Here is a 25,124-nt window from a genome sequence, read left to right as displayed (position 1 = left end):
GTTTGAAAGAGTTCACAGCAGGATAAACAGAGAAATCAACGTTATTTAAAAGGTTTATAGAGGAGCTCGGAGTCCTTGTGGTTCAGAATGCATTGTCTGAGGGAATCATTTGCATGAATACATTGAAGACAAATAAAGAAAACGTAATGTTGTTTAAAAAGTTATCTTAAATGTAACCCTTTATCTTCAACATCAAGTTTCAAGACAAAACAACCTTTTTTTTTAAATTATTTTTTATTCAAGTGATTTCAGTCCAATAATATATGGCTTTATCCCCGTAAGATGAGCTCAATGCGGTGCCCAGGGTTGTAAACTTTATGTCCTCAAATTTCCCAAAAATATCATACCAATGCAAAAATCTCATTGTTTTTCATGTGTTTTTCAAACAAAAGTATTACATCTCTGAAACCTATGCACAAACTTTGCAAAGATGTAGAACTAAAATTAAAAAGTTATGATTTTTAAAGCATGCTATACAATTCTTGTAACAAGTGGACACATTATTATCTAAGGAGGGTGCACCTAGCTGCTGAACAGTGTAAATGGTAAAGAATTAATATGAGAAGAAAGAAAGTAAAAGTGCTGGAGGAAGGCCCTGGAGCAATAGGATCAGCCAAGCTCTGGCCTTTGGTCAGTAAGATGCCAGCAGCACAGTCATCCGACCACGAACTTTAGAAGTGTGCGCTTGTCACAAGTCCTGGACTGGTGACTTTGTGGAGCTCACAAGCTAATGCAAAACTTCTGAGGCCGGCTTAAGTGGAAAATCTATTCATTAAACAAGCATTGAAAATGCAATAGGTCTCGCAATAGAAGAGTTTGACATTTTTCGTTTTGCATATGGATGAGTGGCGTTGCGTGGATGAGTGGCGTTGCGTGAATGAGTGGCGTTGCGTGGGTGAGTGGCGTTGCGTGGGTGAGTGGCGTTGCGTGGGTGAGTGGCGTTGCGTGGGTGAGCGGCGTTGCGTGGCTGAGCGGCATTGCGTGGCTGAGCGGCGTTGCGTGGCTGAGCGGCGTTGCGTGGGTGAGTGGCGTTGCGTGGGTGAGTGGCGTTGCGTGGGTGAGTGGCGTTGCATGTGTGTGTGGCGTTGCGTGTGTGTGTGGCGTTGCGTGTGTGTGTGGCGTTGCGTGTGTGTGTGGCGTTGCGTGTGTGTGTGGCGTTGCGTGTGTGTGTGGCGTTGCGTGTGTGTGTGGCGTTGCGTGGGTGAGTGGCGTTGCGTGGGTGAGTGGCGTTGCGTGGGTGAGTGGCGTTGCGTGGGTGAGTGGCGTTGCGTGGGTGAGTGGCGTTGCGTGGGTGAGTGGCGTTGCGTGTGGCGTTGCGTGTGTGAGTGGCGTTGCGTGTGTGAGTGGCGTTGCGTGTGTGAGTGGCGTTGCGTGTGTGAGTGGCGTTGCGTGTGTGTGTGGCGTTACGTGTGTGTGTGGCGTTGCGTGTGTGTGTGGCGTTGCGTGTGTGTGTGTGGCGTTGCGTGGCTGAGTGGCGTTGCGTGGGTGAGTGGCGTTGCGTGGGTGAGTGGCGTTGCGTGGGTGAGTGGCGTTGCGTGGGTGAGTGGCGTTGCGTGGGTGAGTGGCGTTGCGTGGGTGAGTGGCGTTGCGTGGGTGAGTGGCGTTGCGTGGTTGAGTGGCGTTGCGTGTGTGAGTGGCGTTGCGTGTGTGAGTGGCGTTGCATGTGTGAGTGGCGTTGCATGTGTGAGTGGCGTTGCGTGTGTGTGTGGCGTTGCGTGTGTGTGTGGCGTTGCGTGTGTGTGTGGCGTTGCGTGTGTGAGTGGCGTTGCGTGTGTGAGTGGCGTTGCGTGTGTGAGTGGCGTTGCGTGGCTGAGTGGCGTTGCGTGGCTGAGTGGCGTTGCGTGGCTGAGTGGCGTTGCGTGGCTGAGTGGCGTTGCGTGGGTGAGTGGCGTTGCGTGGTTGAGTGGCGTTGCGTGTGTGAGTGGCGTTGCGTGGTTGAGTGGCGTTGCGTGTGTGAGTGGCGTTGCATGTGTGAGTGGCGTTGCATGTGTGAGTGGCGTTGCATGTGTGAGTGGCGTTGCATGTGTGAGTGGCGTTGCATGTGTGAGTGGCGTTGCATGTGTGAGTGGCGTTGCATGTGTGAGTGGCGTTGCATGTGTGAGTGGCGTTGCATGTGTGAGTGGCGTTGCATGTGTGAGTGGCGTTGCATGTGTGAGTGGCGTTGCGTGTGTGAGTGGCGTTGCGTGTGTGTGTGGCGTTGCGTGTGTGTGGCGTTGCGTGTGTGTGTGGCGTTGCGTGTGTGTGTGGCGTTGCGTGTGTGTGTGGCGTTGCGTGTGTGTGTGGTGTTGCGTGTGTGAGTGGCGTTGCGTGGCTGAGTGGCGTTGCGTGGCTGAGTGGCGTTGCGTGGGTGAGTGGCGTTGCGTGGGTGAGTGGCGTTGCGTGGCTGAGTGGCGTTGCGTGGGTGAGTGGCGTTGCGTGGTTGAGTGGCGTTGCGTGGTTGAGTGGCGTTGCGTGTGTGAGTGGCGTTGCGTGGTTGAGTGGCGTTGCATGTGTGAGTGGCGTTGCATGTGTGAGTGGCGTTGCATGTGTGTGTGGCGTTGCATGTGTGTGTGGCGTTGCGTGTGTGTGTGGCGTTGCGTGTGTGGCGTTGCGTGTGTGAGTGGCGTTGCGTGTGTGAGTGGCGTTGCGTGTGTGAGTGGCGTTGCGTGTGTGAGTGGTGTTGCGTGGGTGAGTGGCGTTGCGTGGGTGAGTGGCGTTGCGTGGGTGAGTGGCGTTGCGTGGGTGAGTGGCGTTGCATGGGTGAGTGGCGTTGCGTGGGTGAGTGAATGGTTAGCTGTTGCTTATGCGACGTATAGCACTTAATACTAAAGTAGGCAGACCTTCTTAGCCTTTGTGAGAATAATAGCAAAATAAAAATAAAAACCAGATCAAGTCAAGGACGCAAACGGCACCATGCTATTGTTTATTTACTCAGATGATATGCATAAAAATGTAACTTGTGAGCACGTTTCTCTAACTCTCCAATAATCCCATTACAACACTTTGTACAAATGAGATTGGGACTCATCCTTCCGAAGTCGAGAAAAATGTGCAACGCTGTGTTGAAGTTAATTTTTTTAATTAACAAAATGCAAATAATGTGGAGAGATTTCAAGTGATTCAGGAATGGGGGCCCTTGTAAAGAGAAAGTACGGCCGGCCTGGGCAGTGATAGGGGAGGAGGGAGGAGAAATGCGAGTCACTGCAGCAGCAGCCTTTGATGTGCCTGCCGGCCGGCCGTGAATAATTAGGGGGTGAGAAATGCGCTCGGAGGGCTGCCTTTGATGTGGTAATGCGAGGCAGGCAGGCAGGCGGCTGGTGGCATTGTGCACGCGCTTTTTAGGGCTTGCGCAAGCGCAATGACCTAAAAAGCACATGCACTTGAAGGAATCGCCAGTGGAATCGCCAGTGGATAAACACTGGATAAGCCCCTATAGAGCTTCGCCAGCTATGCGCTGAAGCGCATCAGCAGGCGAGCCCTAAAAATGTGTCTATATTCCTAACCAGTAGAAAGAAGTCTTTCATAGCAAAGGCAAGCTCAGCATGGCCTGCACCTGAATTCATCGACACATTTCATTATATATTGAGATATTGAGGTCTACTGAAAATCCTCTCCCATGAGCCACTTTCGATCAGTGTTTGTGGTTAAAGCCTGAATGCAGAGCAGAGGAACCACGGAGGACCCCAACACAGGGCGCAGCCCGCCTGATACAAGATGGCAACCTCAAGGAAACTACAGCTTCGAAGGCTTGTTGACCAGGACCAAGAAACATTGGGGAACAACGCTCTTCCCCCAAGCCTCAGCTAACGGCGTAACCTTCGTAAGTGAAATATTCACGCCTTCAAAGTGGATTCCAAGGCGCGATGTGGTATTTTTTTTGTGATTGATCTCACTGCAGCACTTGCTGTCTGGAGAAACACAAGATGGTGCAAAAGGGCGGGTGGATAAATGTCGTCAACCATTAGCGGAGGAGCCTGAGCGAATACCGTGAGACCAGGCAGACGTGGCCTGGATCTTCTTCAGGGCTAATAGGTACAAAGAGGATGGGTCAACCTGCGGCCTGTCGCGGTCACACCAGATGGCCTAGCGCGGTGCTCTGGGATCTCAGGCCCTCTGTCGACAGGGTACCACTGGGCCATTAATCATCTCCTAGGAAGGTCACGGGGAAATAAAGGTAGGCCTTGGAGGCGGTGCGACACTGGCGGCCCGTACTCCGTCACCTCCGCTTCAACACAGAGGGCTGAGCCAGGGGAGCTGGCCTGTCACCAGTGCCCATTCATCATAATCCGCAGGCTATTTTTCATGTCCGCGCGGGCCCTTTCAAAAGATGTCACCAACAATGGCCGCCCTAATCCCGCCCTCTCTGGCCTCGACGTTCTCTTCCCGCGCGCCGCTCTTGTGTGGTGACCGGTGACAAACCTGGGACAGGATTAAAAGTCTCACTTTCTTCGTCTCCAGATCTTTCTGCGGCTCAGCACAATGGCCATAGACGGGGGCATTCTGCCAGGCGGACCCCGCTATTCGGATGCAGCAGGGTGGGAGGGGCCAGGGAGACTTTACATTTCAAATCAGGCGATTAAGGTTTTTTTTTTTAATCCGTACTTTTCTCTTGTGTCAAAAGTTTCACACTGTCTTGCTCTTTGCTTTTCTATTTAAAACGGGGCCATTCACTGATCAGACCTCTAGCCTGTTGCAATAGCCAGGGAGTATATTTCTTTCATTAGCTTCTGTGCTTCCCTGGCCTCCAGAGGTATTAGGCTTGCACGCAAATCTCAGTTTATGATGCCGGGAAATCCAAATGTGACCTTCAAAGTCCATGGCAAACTCTTGTGCTTGCCAGTTTCGGCAAGGAACTGAGTTTTTTGATGCAACGCATTATCTGATTTGATTGAATTGTTGTAAAGCGCTCCGATACCTTAAGGTCTGCCCAGCGCTATATAAAACTCTTAAATAAACAAATCTGACAGCAGTGGCTTTTCCGAGGTGCATTCCCTGGTAAGAGTAGGGCGGCACAGATCTTACAAACGCAGACACCCAAGCTCGGAGCTCATCTGGCTCAGCCCTGCCTTGGCACAGTGTGGTGCATTCTGGGCTCAGTCACGTCCACAAGCACTTGCATCACACCCGGCAGGATTACTTTTCTGCTTTTATTTGATCATATGCTGCTTTCTGGTCCTATTTGATAAGGAAGACATGTTTGAGGCTTGTATATTTTTCCAGAAATTGCTTTTTTAAAGTAAATTCACAGTTTTCAATTGATAACAGGTTTCACCCGTCGGGTGTGGTCACGGCACTCCTGCAGATATCGGGGTGGTTCACACATCCAGTTTGAAAGATATGAGCTTGATCTCAGTCACCCCAAGTTCACCATGACAACTCGACATCACAGACTGCACCGCCAGGCAAATCCAACATCAGGGACTGCGCCAACAAGCAAACCTGGCATCAGGGACTGCGCCACCAGGCGAACCCTACATCAGGGACTGCGCCCAGGCAAATCCGGCATCACAGATTCTGCCACCAAGCAAATCCGACTTCAGGGACTGCACCACCAGGCAAATCTGACATCACAGATTCTGCCACCAAGCAAACCCGGCATCAGGGACTGCGCCACCAGGCAAACCCGACATGAGGGACTGCGCCACCAGGCAAATCCGGCATCAGGGACTTCGCCACCAGGCAAACCCGACATGAGGGGCTGTGCCACCAGGAAAATCCGGCATCAAGGGCTGTGCCAACAGGCAAATCAGGCATTACGGACTGCACCACCAGGCAAACCCGACATCTGGGACTGCGCCACCAGGCAAACTCGACATCACAGATTCTGCCACCAGGCAAATCCGGCATCACGGACAGCGCCACCAGGCAAACTCGACATGACAGACTGTGCCACCAGGCAAACATATCATGGACTGCGACACCAGGCAAACTCGACATCAGGGACTGTGCAACCAGGAAAATTCGACATCAGGGACTGCGCCAGAGGCAAACCCAACATCATGGACTGTGCCACCAGGCAAACCCGACATAAGGGACTGCGCCACCAGGCAAACCCGACATAAGGGACAGTGCCACCAGACAAACCCGACATAAGGGACTGCGCCACCAACCAAACCCAACATCAGGGACTGCATCACCCGGCAAATCCGGCATCAGGGACTGCGCCACCAGCAAATCCGGCATCAAGGACTGCGCCACCAGCAAATCCGGCATCAAGGACTGCGCCACCAGCAAATCCGGCATCAAGGACTGCGCCACCAGGCAAATCTAGCATCACGAACTGCGCCAACAGGCAAACTCATGGGCATTCTCAACGCACAAACTGGGATAGCATAAGGTAAACTTCACTCAACCCCTTTCTGAGGCTGCGGTCGTACAAGAGTATTTTGGAACACCGCACTCCTGCCCAGCAGACATGAAGAATGGATGTGCTGCTTTTTGTTGTCCACATCAGGCCAGGGAAGCCACAAAACTTCAGATTCAGAAGTCCAGGCAGTTGCAAATGGCTAACTGGACATGGAGTTCTGCGGCAGGGATCCGGGCTGTGAACTTTTTCTCTTTGCCACAGATGTCCAAAATAGGACCAAAAGGGTCCAGGCCAGATTTTAAGGTTTTCATAATAATATAAACATACAAATACTTTTTCTACTTTGTTTTTTTCTGAAAATCAGGCGTGGATCCTGCACTCCCAGACCTATGTTAGGTGTCCGCAGCATAAGCAATTCATACATTAGCTCAAGGGGTTCCACTATAAAGGTACAAGATGTCTTTGAGAATTAGCGGGATGGTGCTCTTCGAAAGAATCAGAGGGCGAGATCTAAGGCGTACATCAGACTCACGGTCCTCACAATGGGAACAAGATGGCACCTTCGATACAGGAGTCCCACCCAGACCAGTGCCGCAATAAAGGCATATTTATACAATCCATTCTAATGCTCAACCAGCCCAATTTTTCCATTCGTTTAATGAGCATTCTAGTATTGAGAAAGTGCTCCAGGCTTCCCCACATTGCAAGCTTCACAGTATGAGCACCATACCATCCCTTATGTTGTGCACCATGTACCTCCTATCAAAACAAGCATTGGCAAAGTCAACAGGGCCAGGTTTAATGTGCTAATGCAAGAAGCGTTTAACATTAGAGCAAGAATCACATAAAGTAAACAGCAGGAGATGACAGAGAGTCAGAGTTGTAAAATAGCCCCTCTGCAGTTCGATGCAAGCACTGGAGTGGAGGAAGAAGGATACACTCAAACAGCCAATCGCATTATGTGAGAGATGAACACTCTAATGGGCTTAGCCACGGCGTGATTGACAAAGTCTCCAGGCAATGGCTAAAAAAGGTTGGTGGAAGAAACCATTGGGTGAAAGGGCCCACTAAGGATGCAACTGCATCTTACATCACCCCCTGCGCGCTGCAAAAAGTCAGTACCAATGGCCAGTGAAAGCATCGCTATTAATATTTTTTAGAGCATATTGCATTGCTAAACTGATGTGCTCTTCTGAAAATAGGCACACACCACCACCATGTGGTGAACTGTCATAAAGTGCCGGTGTAGAGCACCAGCACAAATTAAGCGCTGGACCACCTCCCCAAATGGGTACCCTCTAACTATGTAGAGTGGTCACAAGTAGAAGACAGATGAGTAGGAAGCGCATTGGTATTTAGTAAATGGGAGTTAGATGATGACGGGGCGGCTTCATCCATGGACACAGTCGTGTTGACGCACCCTGCCACCAGTGTACTCTTCAACCTCATCTCAAACAAAGCACCAAATATAGTCACTTCTGAGCTGCATAGATGAGGTTGCTCTTTGTATTCTACGCACAAGACAAAATTAGAACTGCACCTTCCCTCCTTTAACTCCCAAGGAGGGTTACCGTCACCTCAGGCAGGAAAGGATACTACCTTGGCTGCCTTCGATCTGTTCGTCCACCTATCATACGATGTATTGTATTTTATTTTTGTTCAATGTCACTATGTAATTTTATTAACTCCACATGTATCTCATGTTATTGCTGCTGTGATCTCTCTTTAAAATGCTCTGAAACCTTTGGGTCTTGTTCGCACTATATAAAACTTGATAAATAAATACATAAATATGATACTATTCACAATACCGGCTGAAAGGTACTGTCGCACTTTAGTTGAAGGTTCATTAACGTCACAGTGGCAAGTGATTACGTTGTACCTCCCTGGGAATAAACATGAGGACGCTTCCACTGCTATACCTTTCTGGCACTTACACAACTTAAGCACTGTACCCTTTAGAGGAAGCACAAAGGCGCCTGTACCTTCTCATTGTGTCTTCATGTCATCCAGAGAGATGGGAAAGATCACACAAGTAACAATAGTTTGGGGCCTGGGACAATTCTAGATTCACATGTTATGGATTACTCTAAGAAATAATTCTGACAAGAAAAGCATTCTGTTGTTATGATTATATTTTTGGTCAGCGGTCATGGCTGCGGTCTCTATGACTTATGATGATGCTGGTACTAGTGGTGGGCTAAATGACGGAGCCTGAACAGTGGAATTTCTGCTTTTTTTTTTAAGGAGAAAGCACAACATAGTATTAAAAATCAGCTGCAAGGGGCCATTCAGAACTCAGGGGACTGGCCCCGGTTGGCAGCTATTCATGGCACAGTGCCCTGGCCTGGTTGGCAGCCAACCTAAGTTCCCTTCTTTGTGCCCCGCCCAGGGTCGGTCTTGTCTATATGAGGCAGTGCCCGATGGGCTGGTCTGACAGGTCAATGTGTGGAACATTTTCCGGCTGTTTATGGCATGATCAGAGCTTAATTTGAGCCGGTGTTTACTAGTGACGGTCACTGGCACTTATCTTTGGGGACCAGCACTTATTTTTCCAATGAGATATTTCCCGAATGCAAAAGAGGGAAAATAAACAAATCGGAAAGCCAACGTTTGATTGCACCGACCGCAGGCATCGGAGCAGAACTTTGGCACCGGCTTTCTTTCTTTGACAAATTAAACACCGGGTCTGCTGGGCCCGTTTTTAGTTGATTTCCCTGATATTAAAACAAACATTGCCTGCAGCAAGCAAAATCCATGCAGCGTTGCGTATGTTGCAAAGCACTTATATAGACCGTCTTAACCAGTTTAAAACTGGCCCACTTTGCAAACATAGGCCAATTTTCTGGCTTTCTAATTCACAAGGGGCCACTTTTATTTTGGTGTCCAGGCTTATTTTGTGTCCCAGTCCGACCTTGGCCCCACCCGCTCAGTGAAACAAAGTTTAGCTGCTTCCACTCTCTCTCCCTCACCCACCCACATCCTGATGTCAGCTGTCACTCTCCCAAACACCTACAGTGATCACGAGAGGGTGCAATTTTCTCCTTCACTATTTCTTGCCCCAGAATATCCTGCTGAGGGATTATTGGAGAAAGAAATGCTCCTGGGCAGATAAAATTGGAAAAGTTGACAAATAAAAGATGTAGAAGGAAAAAGTACAGACCCAGAGTTGACAGTGCTTTAAATGGGCAGGTACTGTCAGGTACTGAGTACCTGCACTTTAATTCGTAAGGGAGAGTACCGGCACTTCTTAGTGCTTCAGCGATGCATTTAATGGAAGAGTGCCGGCACTTCTAAGGAGCAAACAGGTACTGTAAATAGTGAGTACCTGCACTTCTACATTTTCCATTGAAAGCACTGGGAGTTGACACAAATATAATAACTGGTGTCTAGCAGTCAAAAATAGACAATTCTGCAACACCTTCCCACACAAGCTATGATTCCCCCAGTTCCTCATCTAGTGAAAATGGAATATCAGCGCACTTATGACATGCAGAGCTCTATACACCTCATAAATAAACAAACAAACAAATAAGTGAAAACGTCAAATCAAGAATGCAAAAGCCCCACAAGGAGGTTATGAAACTGTTGTGTTTGTAATCCAATAGTGGTATGAAGCGGGAAAGCTATGGGCACATATTAACTGATAGTGGTTTTGTCTGTCATTAACAGCAGCCGCAGGGCCCACGCGCACTCGGACATCCGCTCCTTGACCCGGAAACGACCCCGCGACAACGCAAAGCGAGGCGCGTACCTTCTTCGCAGTTCTCGCCCTTGTAGCCAGGGTTACAGATGCACGTGCCCGTGATGCAGGTTCCATGATTGCTGCACGACACGTCGATGCACTGGTTGGTCGGCACGTCACACTCCGCCCCTTTCCAGCCACTGTGACACAGGCACCGCCCCCTGGTGTACTGTCCGTTCCCACTGCACAGCACTGGGCAGGAAGCTGCAAAGAATAAGAAGGACACAATAAAAAAAGTTAGCAAGAAAACACTGCAATTCATTCATTCAACAACACACTGTACATACTATACACATGCCAAGAGATGTCCGCTTCAAGAGACCCTTGATTCTTACTCATTTTTTCGATTTCATTTAAAATAATGTTTAGGAAGTACAAACATTACAGAAGCCAAAGTGCACAGTAACAATAGTTTCCAACATACAAGACAATTTGTGCATTATTGAACATTTTGATGAATCTTGCCAAGAATCAACGTAAAGTAAATCCAGAGACCTCTCTGGCTCTCAGTGGCAATGCCGGGGCACCCATTGTACCACATGCCTACTCAGTGAATCGGGGTTTGCCCTATTGAACTAAAACTGGGGTGTCCAACATGGTCCAGGAAGGCCTCATCAGGGCAGATTTCCAAGAAAGCCAATGAAAAGGAAAATGCGTTACATTTAGATTCATTGCACGTGCATTCCTCTTATGAAGATATTCTGAAAATATGGTGGAGGTCTGTCCCTCCTGGACACAAGGTGTGCATCCTATTCTGTATCTAGAGTCGTGATCGGTTCCTGCATTATACAATGAATGTAATACTTTATATAGGTGCTCACAATCCAATGATAAGAGACCTCTCCTGTGCATCTCTCCTGTGTACTTGGCCCAGAAATCCCCAATGTTTGTTTAGGGAGGGGAGGCCACAGAGAACCACACTAAAACCAGACAAGGACAAGCTATTACCAGCCCTGACTACCCAGAAATGCCGATGGCCAGGAGAGCGACACAGGGTTCCCAATAAGGGTTATAATTGCAATACTAACTTCATTTCATAAAGCTCTTCATATCACACCTGCCATTTTTATTCACCGTAAACAACAGGTGTTACTACTCCCCAATGTAATGGCTGTTATTTTAAAGACCTCGGAAAGATGAAAGGCTGAGGAGACCTTACTGAAACTCCAGACCTGCAGATCACAGATGTCAGCAGCGAGTGTTCAACCGTGATACAACCAGCCAGCAGTATGTGGCAAAAAGATTCTCGGGGCGGTGGGAGAGGGGAAAAAACAGGCTAAAAAACATGTGACAATGCTGAGCAGATTCAGCAGCGCATAAAAATGCTAAAAGCTTTGTCCAGATCTCGCCTTCCGCCGGCTCAGTTATTCTGGGAATAAATGGCCGACACTTGCTCGCCCGGTGGCCTGCGCATTTTATCTTCCCTGAGAAAGCTCTGCATTTGAATGCATGCTGGGCTTAAATCAGGCGCCTGAAAGGGCCTTTCGGGACCGCTGGCTCCAGGCCAGGTAGCTTCGAGCAGACTTTCTTTAACTAGATGACTCCGCAGAAAGCAGCCTCGCCACGGGACAATAGGGAGGGCAGCGCAATCAGGGCTTCCAAGCGCTTGTGTGGGCGGCCAGCAGCACGAGGCGAGATAAGCAGAGGCAGAGAGGAGAGGCGTGAAGAGGAAGAGGCGAGCAGGCAGGAGGGATGAGCGGTGACCCCTTCCCTGCCCACTCTCTCAGTATCACAAACTGTCCGCAATCAATGTCCTGGCTGTGAAGCGCAGCAGCGAGCTGAAAGCCACACGGGCCGTGCTGCCCACCGAGGTGTGGCGGGACAACTATTGGACGGTGCATTAAAGGAAGAGGCGGGAGATTTATACCTAAAGTAAGGAGAGATATTTGTCAAAGCACTTACATGTGGTAACATTTCTTAACAGAAATTCGCTGAAAAAAGTACATGTAAAGTGAAGTTCTGGTTATAACACCTTATCATAGGTTTACAAAAAAGTCAGAAAACAGTCAAAGTGAACAATGGTTACAAAAACAAACCTAAAAGACACTGAAATATGCCAGTTATGATTAACTCACACCAACTGTGCAAACCATAACTAGCACAGAAAATGCACAGATTATGACCTCACAATAGGAGACAGTCATTACATGACAACACAAACCCAGGGATCACAGCTCCTGCCCCAACTCCTGTGGAAAAAAGCCCATCCTAAAAGAGCCAATTCATAATATTTCTGTTTTTTTGGGGGAGTACTGGGTTTTTACGCACCGCTTTATTTCAACCTATTGTCATTTCTAAATGGTGTAAATAACTACTACCAAATTTAATTCTGCACAATTTACCAACCTCGGAAGAATGAAAAGCGGAGTTGGCCCTGCTGAGACTTGTCATTTTCCCTGGTGTGAAGGATGCATTTGACTCAGCCGTCTTGCTGACACATTTAAAGGTGCTTCTAAAAAGGTTTGAGTAATAAGGTATGAAGGGGAGGGAAGGTTTTGCAAGCAGGGAGTAGGGCTCTGGTGACGTGTGGCTTCAGAGGTGGAAATACCAGGAAGTTCATGCTGGGACTGGATCATGGAAGAGGAAGAGTACAGGAGCAGATCTGCATCTAAATAGTGGGATTTTATTGAGGATGACACAAGATGAACATGCAGATGAGGAAGCAGTGGGACTTGGAAGGTCACCGGCATGGCAGCAATGGGTAACGAAGGTTACAATGCAGGACAGACCGGGTGGATCGCCATTGCAATGAGTGTGCACTGGTAACGGGGTGATCGATGACCAGAATAAATCCACTGAGCAATTATTAATGGGTTCATTAAACGGCAGATCATTAGGATAACTGGCGTTGCATGGTAGTGAAGACACATATAAAACAATTTCTAAATTAGAACAATGTACACTGCATTCTAAACATCAGCAAGGAATAGTAAACTCAAAGGTCTAAGCATTCCACAACACTGTCCTCATCCTCTTCTTCACTAGGGGATTCAGAGTAAGCCTGGGCGGCCAGCTACGCTCCGCCTCCTACGCATTTTGCGTAGCCGGCGTAGCCAGGCGGCACTACGCGCGCTCCGCAGACGGTGCGTAGCCGGCCGCCACCCACCTCCCTCCCGCCCTCCCTAAATACATAAATAAATGTATAAAAAGCTTTTTAAAACACTTACCTTGTCTGCCGCGTCCCCGGGGCTCCCTCTCGCCGTCCCGCGATGCGCGCCGCCATTTCGGATCCTAATGCGCATGCGCGGGCGGCCGCGCATGCACATTTCTCGTGAGGAATGCGCATGCGCGGCCGCCCGCGCATGCGCATTAGGATCCGATTCGGTGGCGGCGCGAACGGCGGGACGGCGAGAGGGAGCCTCGGGGACGCGGCAGACAAGGTAAGTGTTTTTAAAAGCTTTTTATACATTTATTTATGTATTTAGGGAGGGCGGGAGGGAGGCGGGCGGCGCGGAGTGGGGCTACGCGGAGTGCGCGGGTGGGCGTAGTTGTGCGCCCACTTCGCGTAGCTCCGCGGAGCCCCACTCCGCACACTACGCCCAGGGTTAATTCAGAGGTGGTTTCAACCACAGACCCGTAGCTGCAGAAGATGGGGGCAAGCTCTACCTATCCGGGCACAACCACTCAAGTTGAGTGTATCCATGAGATTGAGTGATGGATTGTTCGCCACTAGTCTGCGAAGTGCCACATACCAAGGCACAACTTAAAGAGGCCATCTTGTGATTGACGTCACAACAGACCTCAAAATGCCCGCTGTCATCATCAGACAAACACATGTTCTAAAATGTCTATTGTCAGTAATGGTTACAGATTCAGCACTAGGCAGGGAGAAATTTTTTTTTCTACAAAGAATGTCCCTTTTTAAAGTATTGCCTAGGAGAACGCATGTGCTATCTGTCATGAGACATGGTGTTAGCTTACAGTGCGCTTGGAGCCCACCCACTGCTTACAATTGGTTGATTTAATTGTCACGCTCATTTGCTTGCTTCTTATAATTCAGCTTCTGTAGGCTTTCCTTCCTCTTCTTGTGTTTGTCGTTCCCCTAGAGCATGGACACATTACTTTTATTTTTCCACTGCTAATTTTCAGTTGCTCATTTTTTGTCTTAGTTTAAGTACTTATTCTATGAGAGTGTGTGTGTTTTCCAGCTGTCTTTCTCATGCACTTCTCCCCCTCCGTTTCCCTCTTTGTTGCTCTCCCTCAGTTGCTGTTCTAGCTTCCTCCCTTCCCGATCTTGATTCCTACCACCCCATGTCAATTTGTTGCCCCAGCCCTGAACATGCAACTTTCATTGTCCATTTGCTTCCCATCTGCTCCTGTACACCCTTCATAGTTTGCGTTTGCCCAGCTCTTCCTGCCCACTCTCAGGTATCCAAGCACATCCATACCCCGCCCTCCCATCCTCCGTTGTCTGTGTGCTGCCACAGTGCCACCTGCGGTACAAAAGGGGGTGGTGATGGACGGAGCATCAGAACCAATCAAACACTCACACCCAGTCAAACGATCTGGGTTTAGTCCATCACCGTTCTTTATCCCACTCTGCCACCCCAGTTCAGACATGGCTATATGCAAATTAGTCTGACCCTGTGCCCCATGGGAACAGTCCAGCCCGAACCGCCAAGCCATGCCTTCCCCGGACCAGAAACAAGATTCCGAGGACCGGTTTCTGGCATTCCAGCCGTTGTCAGCCAGGCTTGCTTGAATCCAGTGGCAAAGTGAGCAAGGGACTCACGTCTGAGCATACCCTGCCACACTTATGTGCCACCTGCCTACTTTCTCTGGTCAGTTTGCTACTAGGTGCGCCTGCCCTCCATTGTCAGCTTGCTGCCCCATCCCTTCCTGCCCACCTTACATTGTTTGTTTGCCTCCCCGGCCTGTCCTGCCAACCCCCTGCAGTGCATGCATTTCCCCATTATCTCTTGCATGTTCTCTCCCCACATCGTGTCCTTCTTTTCCGCTCTCCTTCCCTACGTGTTGCCCCATCCCCAAACCCACTCCGATGAGTTTGATTAAAAAAAATAAAAAGAAAGCATATTGAAGCAGGCGGCATCACAGCACTTAAAAAAATCTATATGTTTAGCAATGCTGCACAGCAGCCGGGCTGCTGTACAATATGCGAGACCTATTGTCTTTGCTAATGCTTGTTCAATTCGACGCAGAGTAACACAAAAGCAAAGAAAAACTGCATACCTCTCCCACAGTCAGGGCCCAGGAATCCAAGGAAGCAGTGGCAGTTCCCAGACACACATTCTCCATTTCCATAGCAGTTGCTGGGGCAGTCATCCACCGATTCTAGAGGGAAAAAGAAGCAATGCTGGTTTAACAAATGAAAACCTGACCAGTTCCAAGGATGTATAACATATTGGGCTAGGATTGGGGCTACACCTCTTTGGCTCAGAAATGGGCCATGGGTAGTATTAACACATAGCTCTGTCACTGGAACAGCCTAAGGGCCAGCTTCGACTTGTATTTAACAATTAAATGCATTCTGAGATCTCCAGACTGGTTTCTAGCGAGATGGAGTAGCAGACCTGATAATGAACAAGTTATTTACCTGTAACCATCGCTTTTGAGGGTCACGCGCTGTACACTTTCCTTCCAGATAGTCTTGGTTCAGGATATTTCAACTTCCTGTTCTGAAGTCTTCATTTTTCGTCCCAGGTGTACGTTGAATGATCAGGATTACATTCAATTAAACTCACAATGTACATGGACACAGCTTGTGCTCACCAAAAGGTAAACCAAGGATAAGAAAAGTTGTGCCCTGTAACCCAGAGACTGCTAGTAACCGGGCCCATGGTCTGTTTCCTACATTTATTGCCTAAATATAGGCGAGTCACTTACTGATGCCCATAGATTACACTTCTTCTTTTCAAGTTTTTTCTTATATTACAGCTTACAAACAATATTACAGGCAGCAGGCTGTCTGAAACTAGCTCCCATCTTTTCAGACAATACATGAAAGCGCTATGTTACAGTTTATTGCTTGACGGCCCGAATCATGGCGTGTGCATCTAGACTTCTTATTGCTTTACCATGCAACTTAATCATCTTCAACAAACTTTCAAAAACAGAGTTTTAAAAACATTTTTTTTAGGGTTTTTTACAGTGCTAAGGGATGGTGTAGGAGTGGAGAAAGGGTGGAGACCCTACACCCAGGAACAGAAGCCCACAGCCTAGATCTGTGAAGGATTGAGTGGGTGGCGCTTGGAAGAGCCTGCCCGAACCAGGTTTTCACTCCCTGTCTGAAGATTCAGTTCAAGTTTGCAGACAGTGGCTTCTGCAGTCTTAAGTCCATCACAGAGACAGCACTGCCTCTCTAAACACAAAAATAGAAGCGACAGAGACGAAGAGGTCCACGAAGCAAGGCCGACGCACCATCTCCTTCCATGGCTGATGAGCGGAGAATGGATTACAAGTGAGTGATGGAAGTAGACACAGCCTGCCTGTGACGCCCTTGATAGTCGGCCAACAAATTGTCACATCAAGTCTTCACGTCCAAGAAACCCATCAAGCCTTGTCGCACAAACATCACATCACATATTCGTGCTCAAGAATCAATCAGGCTATATATTTTGCAGAGGTTAATTCAGTTTCCCCAACTTCTTTAACATGGTGATTGTTGTGTGCAAGCACCTCCACCCACACCCCCCTTCCCTTCCCCTACCCTGCAATGCCACTGTTGGAATGCACTGCAAAAATATATTCATCGCCATAATGGTCTGGAAAAACACAATGTTCGAAAGCCTGGCTGGGAGGCAATCTCCAATCATTATTGTTTACATGCTGCCTTTAATGAAAACAGCAGAGCGGGATCCTTAAATCGGCACAATGGAGTGCGCCGGTGATAAGACAATACTGCGGGCCCGGCTTCATTACAGGCTCTTAGCAATAGCATCCGGCAAGAGCTGGTTAGTGGCGAGATAGGATGAATTATGGAATAAAATAGATGGGTTCGTCCCGCTCTATCATTTTGGGACCCATCAACGTGAAATGGATGACAGATGGAATTGGCTGTAATTATAGGACAGAGAATGGGACCTGGTAGGAAGCATTTTTCATTTAAACATGTTGCGGCGGAGGCCAGAGAGGTGGTCCGCCGGGTAATTACGATTCTTTTTCTCATCTCTTGAATTTAGCAGAACCTATGGTTATCTGAGAACAGGTTCCACGCCAGGGCCCTCAACCCAGGAAGCTACAAATAAGCCGGTCAACAGACTTCCTGGTTGGGGCGCTAACGAGAGCCACGAGCGGGCCACAGAGGGCTCCTGGGAGATATTAAAGGGCGGCCCTCATCCGTCCTGCTCTGCGTTACCTTATGGGTACCAGGGAGGGTAGGTTCTACAAGGCGACTGAGGCAAGAGGAAAGGAACGTTCAATTTCTGTTCCGCTACAACAATGTAACCGGTAGCCAATGCAAAAATAGCAACCTTATTTATTGTACGCGTGTTGAAAAACACTGTTATAGAACTTACAACCCAACCTTCATTGCTTCCAACTATGGAAGTCCGTGAATTCATAAATATTTAATGTGTACTACGAGAAAACTATTGCAGGACACCAGTTTTAGACACAGCAACCTTCTGGAAGCTCCTTCTTGGGAGACGGGGCTCCCGCTTTCCCATGTGACAGAGGACCGCCTCTCAGATACGATAGGAGGCCAAAAGATGGAAGCAATGCAGACAAAAGGCCATGTAATCGGTGGTCCAGCGGCACATACCACCCCGACACATGCACCGGTTTAGCACATCCATGATAGAATTTTCAGCCAATGACAGACACCGGGGCCTGAAATATGGACAAACAAGAGCGGTCATTGGGACAACTTCCCCAGAAGCATCCTGGTGGTCAGTGAAGCCTGAGAGCCAAAGATTACACGAGGGATGCACAGAAGAGAACAGAAGGTTTGTGTATGCGCATTACAAGCCAATATGGTCAACATTAAATCCTAATACCTTAAGGAAGCTACAAGTAGATAAAGGCCCAACAGAATCTGGAAAATATTTAAATCAGATGTTTTTAGGACATTTAGAAACAGATCCAAATTATAGTTACACCGTATAATTTATCAGCTCTAAAAAGAGATGCACAATACGTACTCCTAATACTTACTAGCCCTAAAAGCTGATATGCACAACAGTTACTCCTAATGTTTCTAGGAACAGTAAGAGGAGATTTCAATCCGCTATACTTCTATCATGCTAACAGGCATATACAATATTTACATGTTCGTGCAGGCGTTAAGAGCACATATCACATTTTAACCCAAATAGTTTTGGAGGGCCAACAACAGCTAGAGCATATTTACTCTAATGTTTTGACTGAGTGAACAAGCAGGTATCAATGTGTTGGGGATAGTAAAGTGTCCAACCCTCAAGTTTTAGGGGTACTGAGAGGGAACTCCCACCCTTTCGAGTTTGGCTGAATACCTCTGACATGGTTTTTAATTGTTTCTTTTCAAAAGCCTGCCCTGGCCAGGGGTCCCAGCTGCAGGCACCTCTCTCCTCTATGTGGCCAAAAAGCCATGTATGTCAGAGATACCATCTCACAATTGCCTCAAGCTTGCTGCATCAGAAAAATTGGCCAGAAAACATTTTTCAAATTTTACTTTTCTAATGCTTCCCTCAGATCTTCTGTACACTTATTCCACATCCTGAAGCAAAGTACGAAAGGCGTCCATTTTTCCTTGGTGTCGCCGAATGAGAAAATTCAGGCAAAGTGACCTACGGGAACCAGATGTCTCAAAATCTCTTCCCTGGAGCTGGGAAATACTGCAAAACCTCTTCATCTTCTCACAAATCTTAGGCTCTAGAACCAGCAAGTGTTGGCCTGTTTTAAATGAAGCCTCCTGGTTGGGAAATTATTTTGGGCTCCTTAAGATTTCTCCTGAACATGTGAATTTGCAGATAAGAGTCTACTTATCCAGGAAAGAGAGTTTGTCCCTCAATTAAATTGGGAGCAGACAAATCGGCATTATACAGAAAGTTTAACTGACTGAACAACTAACTTAAATGGAAAAATAGTTAACCCGTACTTAAAAATCCATGGCAGAACCTTCAGTGTGTCTATTCTTCTGCGCTGCTGCTGATCGCAAATGTTCTTTCTGGTCTGAAAATAATCATTCCTGTGGCCACCAAGAGCCACTGCAGAACTGTTGGTTCCAACGAAAGCAAGAATGCAGCATTATTGGGACATTCTGGTCAGCATGGTGAATCGGTGCAAACGTTCAACCATTATCATCATCTGGAAGAATACGGAAGTGCACCTTCTTATGTGTACGGTAATCCTCTGCCTGTTCCCATTGGGCGCAGGGTCAAGACTGATTTGCATATGGCAGGATCCAAACTGGAATGGCATGGTGAGCAAAAAAACGATGGACTTAGGCCCTGATCTCTGTACTGGGGTGAATGTATGACATTGTTCTGCATTCTGTCCATCAATAGGTCTTTTTGCAACATACCAAAGGCACCAGCATTCTCTTCCACATCTTTCACAAAACAGGCACTGGCAAAGCCAAGGTCTGGATTTAATGCACAAATGCTTGCGCTTTAGTAGGAAAGAGTACATTAGAGCGCGAAACACGTGGGGGTGGGGGAACCAGCAGGGGTGGGTATAGTGTGCTTTGGTTGTAAAACAGTTCCTCACACAGTTTAACACGAGCACTTGAGAAGAGGTAGAAAGATACACCCAAACAGCCAACAGCATAAGGTGAGAGATGTGAGTTTAAGATGTGATTGGCAAAGTCTGAAACCAATAGCTGATAGAGGCAAGGGGTAGGTCTCAGAAAGTCAATGGGTGGAAGGTGTGGAACCAAAGTCCACACTTCGTGTAATTTTAGTAATAGATCTGTTTGACAGCTGTGCTGTCAAAACCTAGATCTAATATGCATTTAACAAAGAACCCCATGGCTGGTTTACCTGCGATTTGCAGAGCAAATCTTTTGTGGAAAACGTGTTATTTTAATACCGTTGGAACTAGGTCTACAGGAGGAAGGACATTTGCTCTTGAATGGACTTGCTGTTTTAGGCCCTCACTAGAGCAGTGGTTCTTAACCTGTGGTCTAAGGACCCCTGAGGGTCCGCGAGACCCACTGAGGGGGTCCGAGACTGTTTTACAAAATTAAATATTATTACAAATTAATACATTAAAATTAATAAAGTAGCTAAAATTGAAAATGTGAAATTTTTTGCTATATTTGATTGTGAATGACAAAATATTTCAATATTTGAGCATTTGCTGGGTGTATATTTATTTTTGATATTTTTTTATGTTATTTAGGGGTTATAATCTTAGAGACCCCGGGGTTATATAGCGCTATACAAATCGAAAGAAATAAATAAAAATAAATAAATAATCATAGCAATTGTTTAGACTGGGGGCCCCCAGCTTCCAATATGCACTCAGTGGGGGCCTTCGGATTTCAGTAATGATTAAGTGGGGGTCTACAGAAGTTAAAAGGTCAAGAACCGCTGAACTCGAGCATTGAGGGTTAGGAGGCACTCATGTGCTACACAGTTAGGCATTGGTGGAAAATCACCTCAGCACATCCACCCTTGGCACAAAGCTCAACTTGCACTATTCGGGTCCTGTCCAGGGGCGGCTCCTCCACCAGGGCGGAGAAGCGTCGCCCTACTGCTTTAAGCAGAAACAAAAAATGGTAATAACTTTCAGTTATTACAATTTTATGTTTGGTTGCGGGCTGGCGGGTGGGCTGGGCTGCTCACTCCTGAGGGCGCAATGACTGTTTGGTCGGCCATCTGGGGCCGCCCAAATCAGTCATGTGCACTCGGATCTTCGCCTTGCAGGCTGCAATGCAGCATGCACGGAGAACATGGCCTGCCCGTAAGCCCCTGGCTGGGCGGCGGCCCCACCAATCACAATGCTGCTTGCTGCGTTGTGATTGGCTTAGAGGAGGGAGCCTGTCTGGCTGCCTGCTTCCTGTTCCTGCAAGAGCAGCAGCAGAGAAGACACAGGACCCGGGCAGCCGGCAGAAAGGCAAGTCTATTTAAAAAAATATATATATATTGTTAAATCAAACTCCCCCCACCCACATGACCCCAACCCGCGAGGCATGCCGGCCGCGACTGGTCCGATTGTGATGCTCGTTGTCATCAATCTGCCTATTGTTTGTCAGTGGCTGCCTACTAGCGGTCAATGGTGCCTAGACCTTATAATAGAAAATCCTGCCGCAACTGCAGACCAGTATCCTAAGGTGCTTGAAGTTCCTAACGAGGCTCGTCCGCCTGTGTCTAAAACCACAACCCAACATGGTGGTTCCACCAGCAACAGAATAAAGCAACTCACACTTTCCTCTCATCATCCTTAATGCACCACGCGTTGTTGCCAGCCTCTCCTCTTTTTGCTCCAAGAAGGTGGACATGAACCACCCTCTATGTTTCCTGTGGTCACACATACTACGCTGAAATGGTTAAAGCTAATGCATCATTGCATCTATGGAAAACCCATAAGTTCCTGTCACCACCTCCTTAGTATCTGCTTGGACCTGCTGCTCGCGACAATGCGGCATAAAAAAAACACAGGCGCCGCATTCCGGCAAAAAAGCGCTGAAGAACTACTAAGCGCATGAAAAGGGTAAAATTATCATTGTGTGCGCTCGGCGTCTCTTAACTAAGCTTCACACCTCTCATAGGTTTCCTACATGTTTTCGAATTATTTTTAAATGGGCCTTCCGCGTGTCAGCAGCAGCGTATTCCTTTTCATTACTGTGAGAGCCCAGCACGCTCCTGCTAAATCCCAGAAACTACCTGCCTACAGTCGTCATGCAGAACAGCCCTAGAACATCTGGATTACGGTCTGGAGCATTTTCATACAAAATCATTGCTTATTATGTTTAATGAACGTGCAAAGGGAAGCAGAAATGCATTGCTGATACACAGTGTGCTGATTATGAAGGTGTGAAAAATCACTTTTCGCTCCAAGTGGAAAGCGCCTCGGGGACCAGAAGAGTTTCCGCCATTCATGTAGGAAGTCCCATTCATGCGCTTCCAATAAAAATATTTTATGAATTTTAAAAGTACATTAGTTCGCAGAAGTATAGCTTGTGGGGTACAAGCGAAAAATTGGTAGGGCCCATCAATATACCCATTATGCTTGATGCACCAGGTCTCAGGTTGCAATTCACGAACGGGGGCTGATCACCTGAATCATTTTGGGACACGGGCCTCCTCCTCACCATACCACTACGGTCGAACCCTGTGCTCTTGCTTACCACTAAAGTGGACCGCTATACTCTTGCTTACCACTAAGGTGGACCATTACACTCTTGCTTACCACGAGGGTGGACCTCTATGCTCTTGCTTACCACTAAGGTGGACGGCTGCGCTCTTGCTTACCACTAAGGTGGACGGCTGCGCTCTTGCTTACCACTAAGGTGGACAGCTGCGCTCTTGATTACCAGTAAGGTGGACCGCTGCGCTCTTGCTTACCACTAAGGTGGACAGCTGCGCTCTTGCTTACCAGTAAGGTGGACCGCTGCGCTCTTGCTTACCACTAAGGTGGACAGCTGCGCTCTTGCTTACCAGTAGTGTGGACCGCTACACTCTTGCTTACAACTAAGGTGGACAGCTGCGCTCTTGCTCACCACTAAGGTGGACCGCTGCGCTCTTGCTTACCACTAGTGTGGACCGCTACGCTCTTGCTTCCAACTAAGTTTAGACTCAACGCTCTTGTTGTGCATTGCTCTGCATGCAGTATCACTGTCCACCTTCACCATCATGCCCAGCCCATGCATCATAGAGACTGCAAGACTGGCAAGAGGATAGTCTGGGTTTCACATGAAGAGGCGTGCTGGCACAACTTCCTGCTGGTACCCCTTACTTGTCTAAGTGGCCCAAATATGAAGCAGCTTGGTCACTGTAGCACACTCTGGGTACTTGAAAGGGCCTTGTTACAGTCCTCGCCCTAAACCTGTGTGCCCTCTCGAGTGATTCCTCTAATAATGATAACTTGTAACCAGAAACATGGGGGGGGCGCTAGAGGGCGCACTGCGGAATGGCTGACTAGCTTGTCAGCTCCGCCGGACGGTCGCGTAAATAGCGGCCTTTAGCCCCTTGTAATCCCACAAAAATAAGCGGAGATGGCAGATTTGGGCGTCGGAAGGTGAGGACATCGTCCCGAGAAACCGCTGTAGGGCGTTCTATGCGGTGCAAGGCAGAATCAGCAGAAAACTCGGCCCCGGGCAGCGACATCGCCAAAATGGCCGCTCCGGACACCTGGCAGATAGGTGCCTACCGAGGCTCCAGAGGCAGGGCATCGACGGTGCACACCCAGCGCCGCCGGATGTGTGGCCACTGACCACCAGCGCGGCGACGGCGAAGCTTGTGAAGGCCCCCTGGACACAGCGCCACACCAGACGAGCGTGCGTTCCACCACAGGCAAGATGGCGGCGCCCGTGAAACGCACCTGACTGGAGGGGACGGCGGACGCTCCCGCCGGACGACAACTCAAAGTAAGCAGCCTGCGCGGGACGCGAATGTGTACCGGCATTAAGGGGAGGCCCCCGGCGCTGACCTCAGCACCGGCGCTATCAGCGGGACCACGCAGGAGGTCTCAACCTCGGAGGTGAGCGAACTGCCCGGGGAATGCGCGGGGCGCCTGTGATCTATGCACAGCAGCAACTGCATCTCGTAACAGCACGGGCCCCGCCGCCCACGTGGGGTCTGCCCCCCTGCACACAGCGGGTTGTGTGGCTAGGGGATACCGCCCTTGTAGTGCCTCAACAGCCCGGACAGCGAAACCGCCACCAGAGGGGGACGGAGGCGTCTGGATTGGGCGCCAAATTCCATCCAGGCGCTAGATGACCACCAGATCAACAAGAGGGGGGGCGGCAGTGTCAGTGCCTCGAGCTATTTCCGCTGCCAACGCAACATCGGGCAGCAGCCCAAAATTAACTGAACTGCACCCGTCCAAACAGCACCCTGAAATGGGGAAACCTGACCGAAATCAAACCAAGATCCAATTTGAAAAGCGGATCCAGGGAAAAAGTACCGCGACTGACCTGGAGGTGGAGGGGGGCCAGGACTCAACGGAAGGGGCAGGCATGGAGTCAGTTCTGCGAGCAATACAGCAAAGTTTGCAAGAAATGCACGGAAAACTCGACAGCGTGGTGCAAAGAGTCGACAACATGGCGGCGAAAATCGAACAACATGACGGACGCCTCACTGAGGCGGAGCAGCGGGTCTCGAAGCTGGAAGATGACCAGAGCACCACAACCAAGACCTGTGCTGGCCTGGAGAAGACAGTAGAACACCTGCGAGCGAGAGTTGAGGACCAGGAAGCCAGGTCCAGGCGGAACAACGTGCGGATTTCGGGCCTGCCGGAATCCACAAACACAGGGAAGATGGAGACCTATATAGAGACCCTGCTGCAAGAAATCTTTGGTGCCGACAAACTATCTTCTGTTTTCCTGGTGGAAAGAGCGCATCGATCACTGGCGCCTGTGCCAAAACCCGGAGCTACCCCGCGCATGATTATTGCCCGCATGCTAAATTACAGGGACAGAGACACTGTCCTAAGGCTGGCACGAGAAATGGGGAAAGTAACGCACCAGGGGAACACGCTAGAGTTTTACCCAGACCACACTATGGCGGTGCAACTGGCCAGGAAGGAATTCGCTCCGGTCAAGAAGAAGCTCAGGGAACTTGGAATGGAGTACGCCATGCTCTATCCGGCGAAGCTCAAAGTCATGACTGGCGGGAAACCAGTCATACTACAAACGGTGCAAGCAGCACAGGACTTTGTCAAACAACAAGGCAAGAGGAGAAAACAGCACGACAGGACGGAACCGACCAGTGACGTGGAATGAGCGGGGAAGGACGCTAACCAGCAAGATGAACTTAAGGTCTTCGCCAATGCGAAGCGACTGGCTAGAAACAGTTTGGCCTGCAGACATTCGCATGGACCATAGAGGCCACATTGGTGGCGCAGGTCGTGAGAGGTTGGCATTTGCGAACGTCCAGTAAGTGTGGCCCTGATGGCTGTAGAGCCGAGGAAATGACACGTCAACTGTGAGTATGCGAAACGACATTATTGTTATGGAGGATCGGGTTGGCCGGCTACCAGGATATGGGGCAG

General features: G+C 48.9%; 1 protein-coding gene across 1 annotated transcript in view; it reads right to left on the bottom strand.

Annotated features, from left to right (window-relative positions):
• The window catches only part of TENM4 (teneurin transmembrane protein 4), an 873,376-nt gene that overhangs the window by 204,300 nt on the left and 643,952 nt on the right, over positions 1-25,124 (bottom strand). Inside the window, exons 11-12 of the mRNA XM_078658490.1 lie at positions 15,222-15,323; positions 10,041-10,235 (exon numbers count right to left, since the gene is read on the bottom strand). Of these exons, the coding sequence (XP_078514616.1) occupies positions 10,041-10,235; positions 15,222-15,323 (297 nt within the window). The remainder of the gene's footprint in view (positions 1-10,040; positions 10,236-15,221; positions 15,324-25,124) is intronic.

Source organism: Lissotriton helveticus, chromosome 8, assembly GCF_964261635.1.
Source record: "Lissotriton helveticus chromosome 8, aLisHel1.1, whole genome shotgun sequence".
NCBI lineage: Eukaryota > Metazoa > Chordata > Amphibia > Caudata > Salamandridae > Lissotriton > Lissotriton helveticus.
The sequence above is the reverse complement of the archived record's forward strand: the minus strand, read 5'-3'. Positions and strand labels throughout refer to the sequence as shown.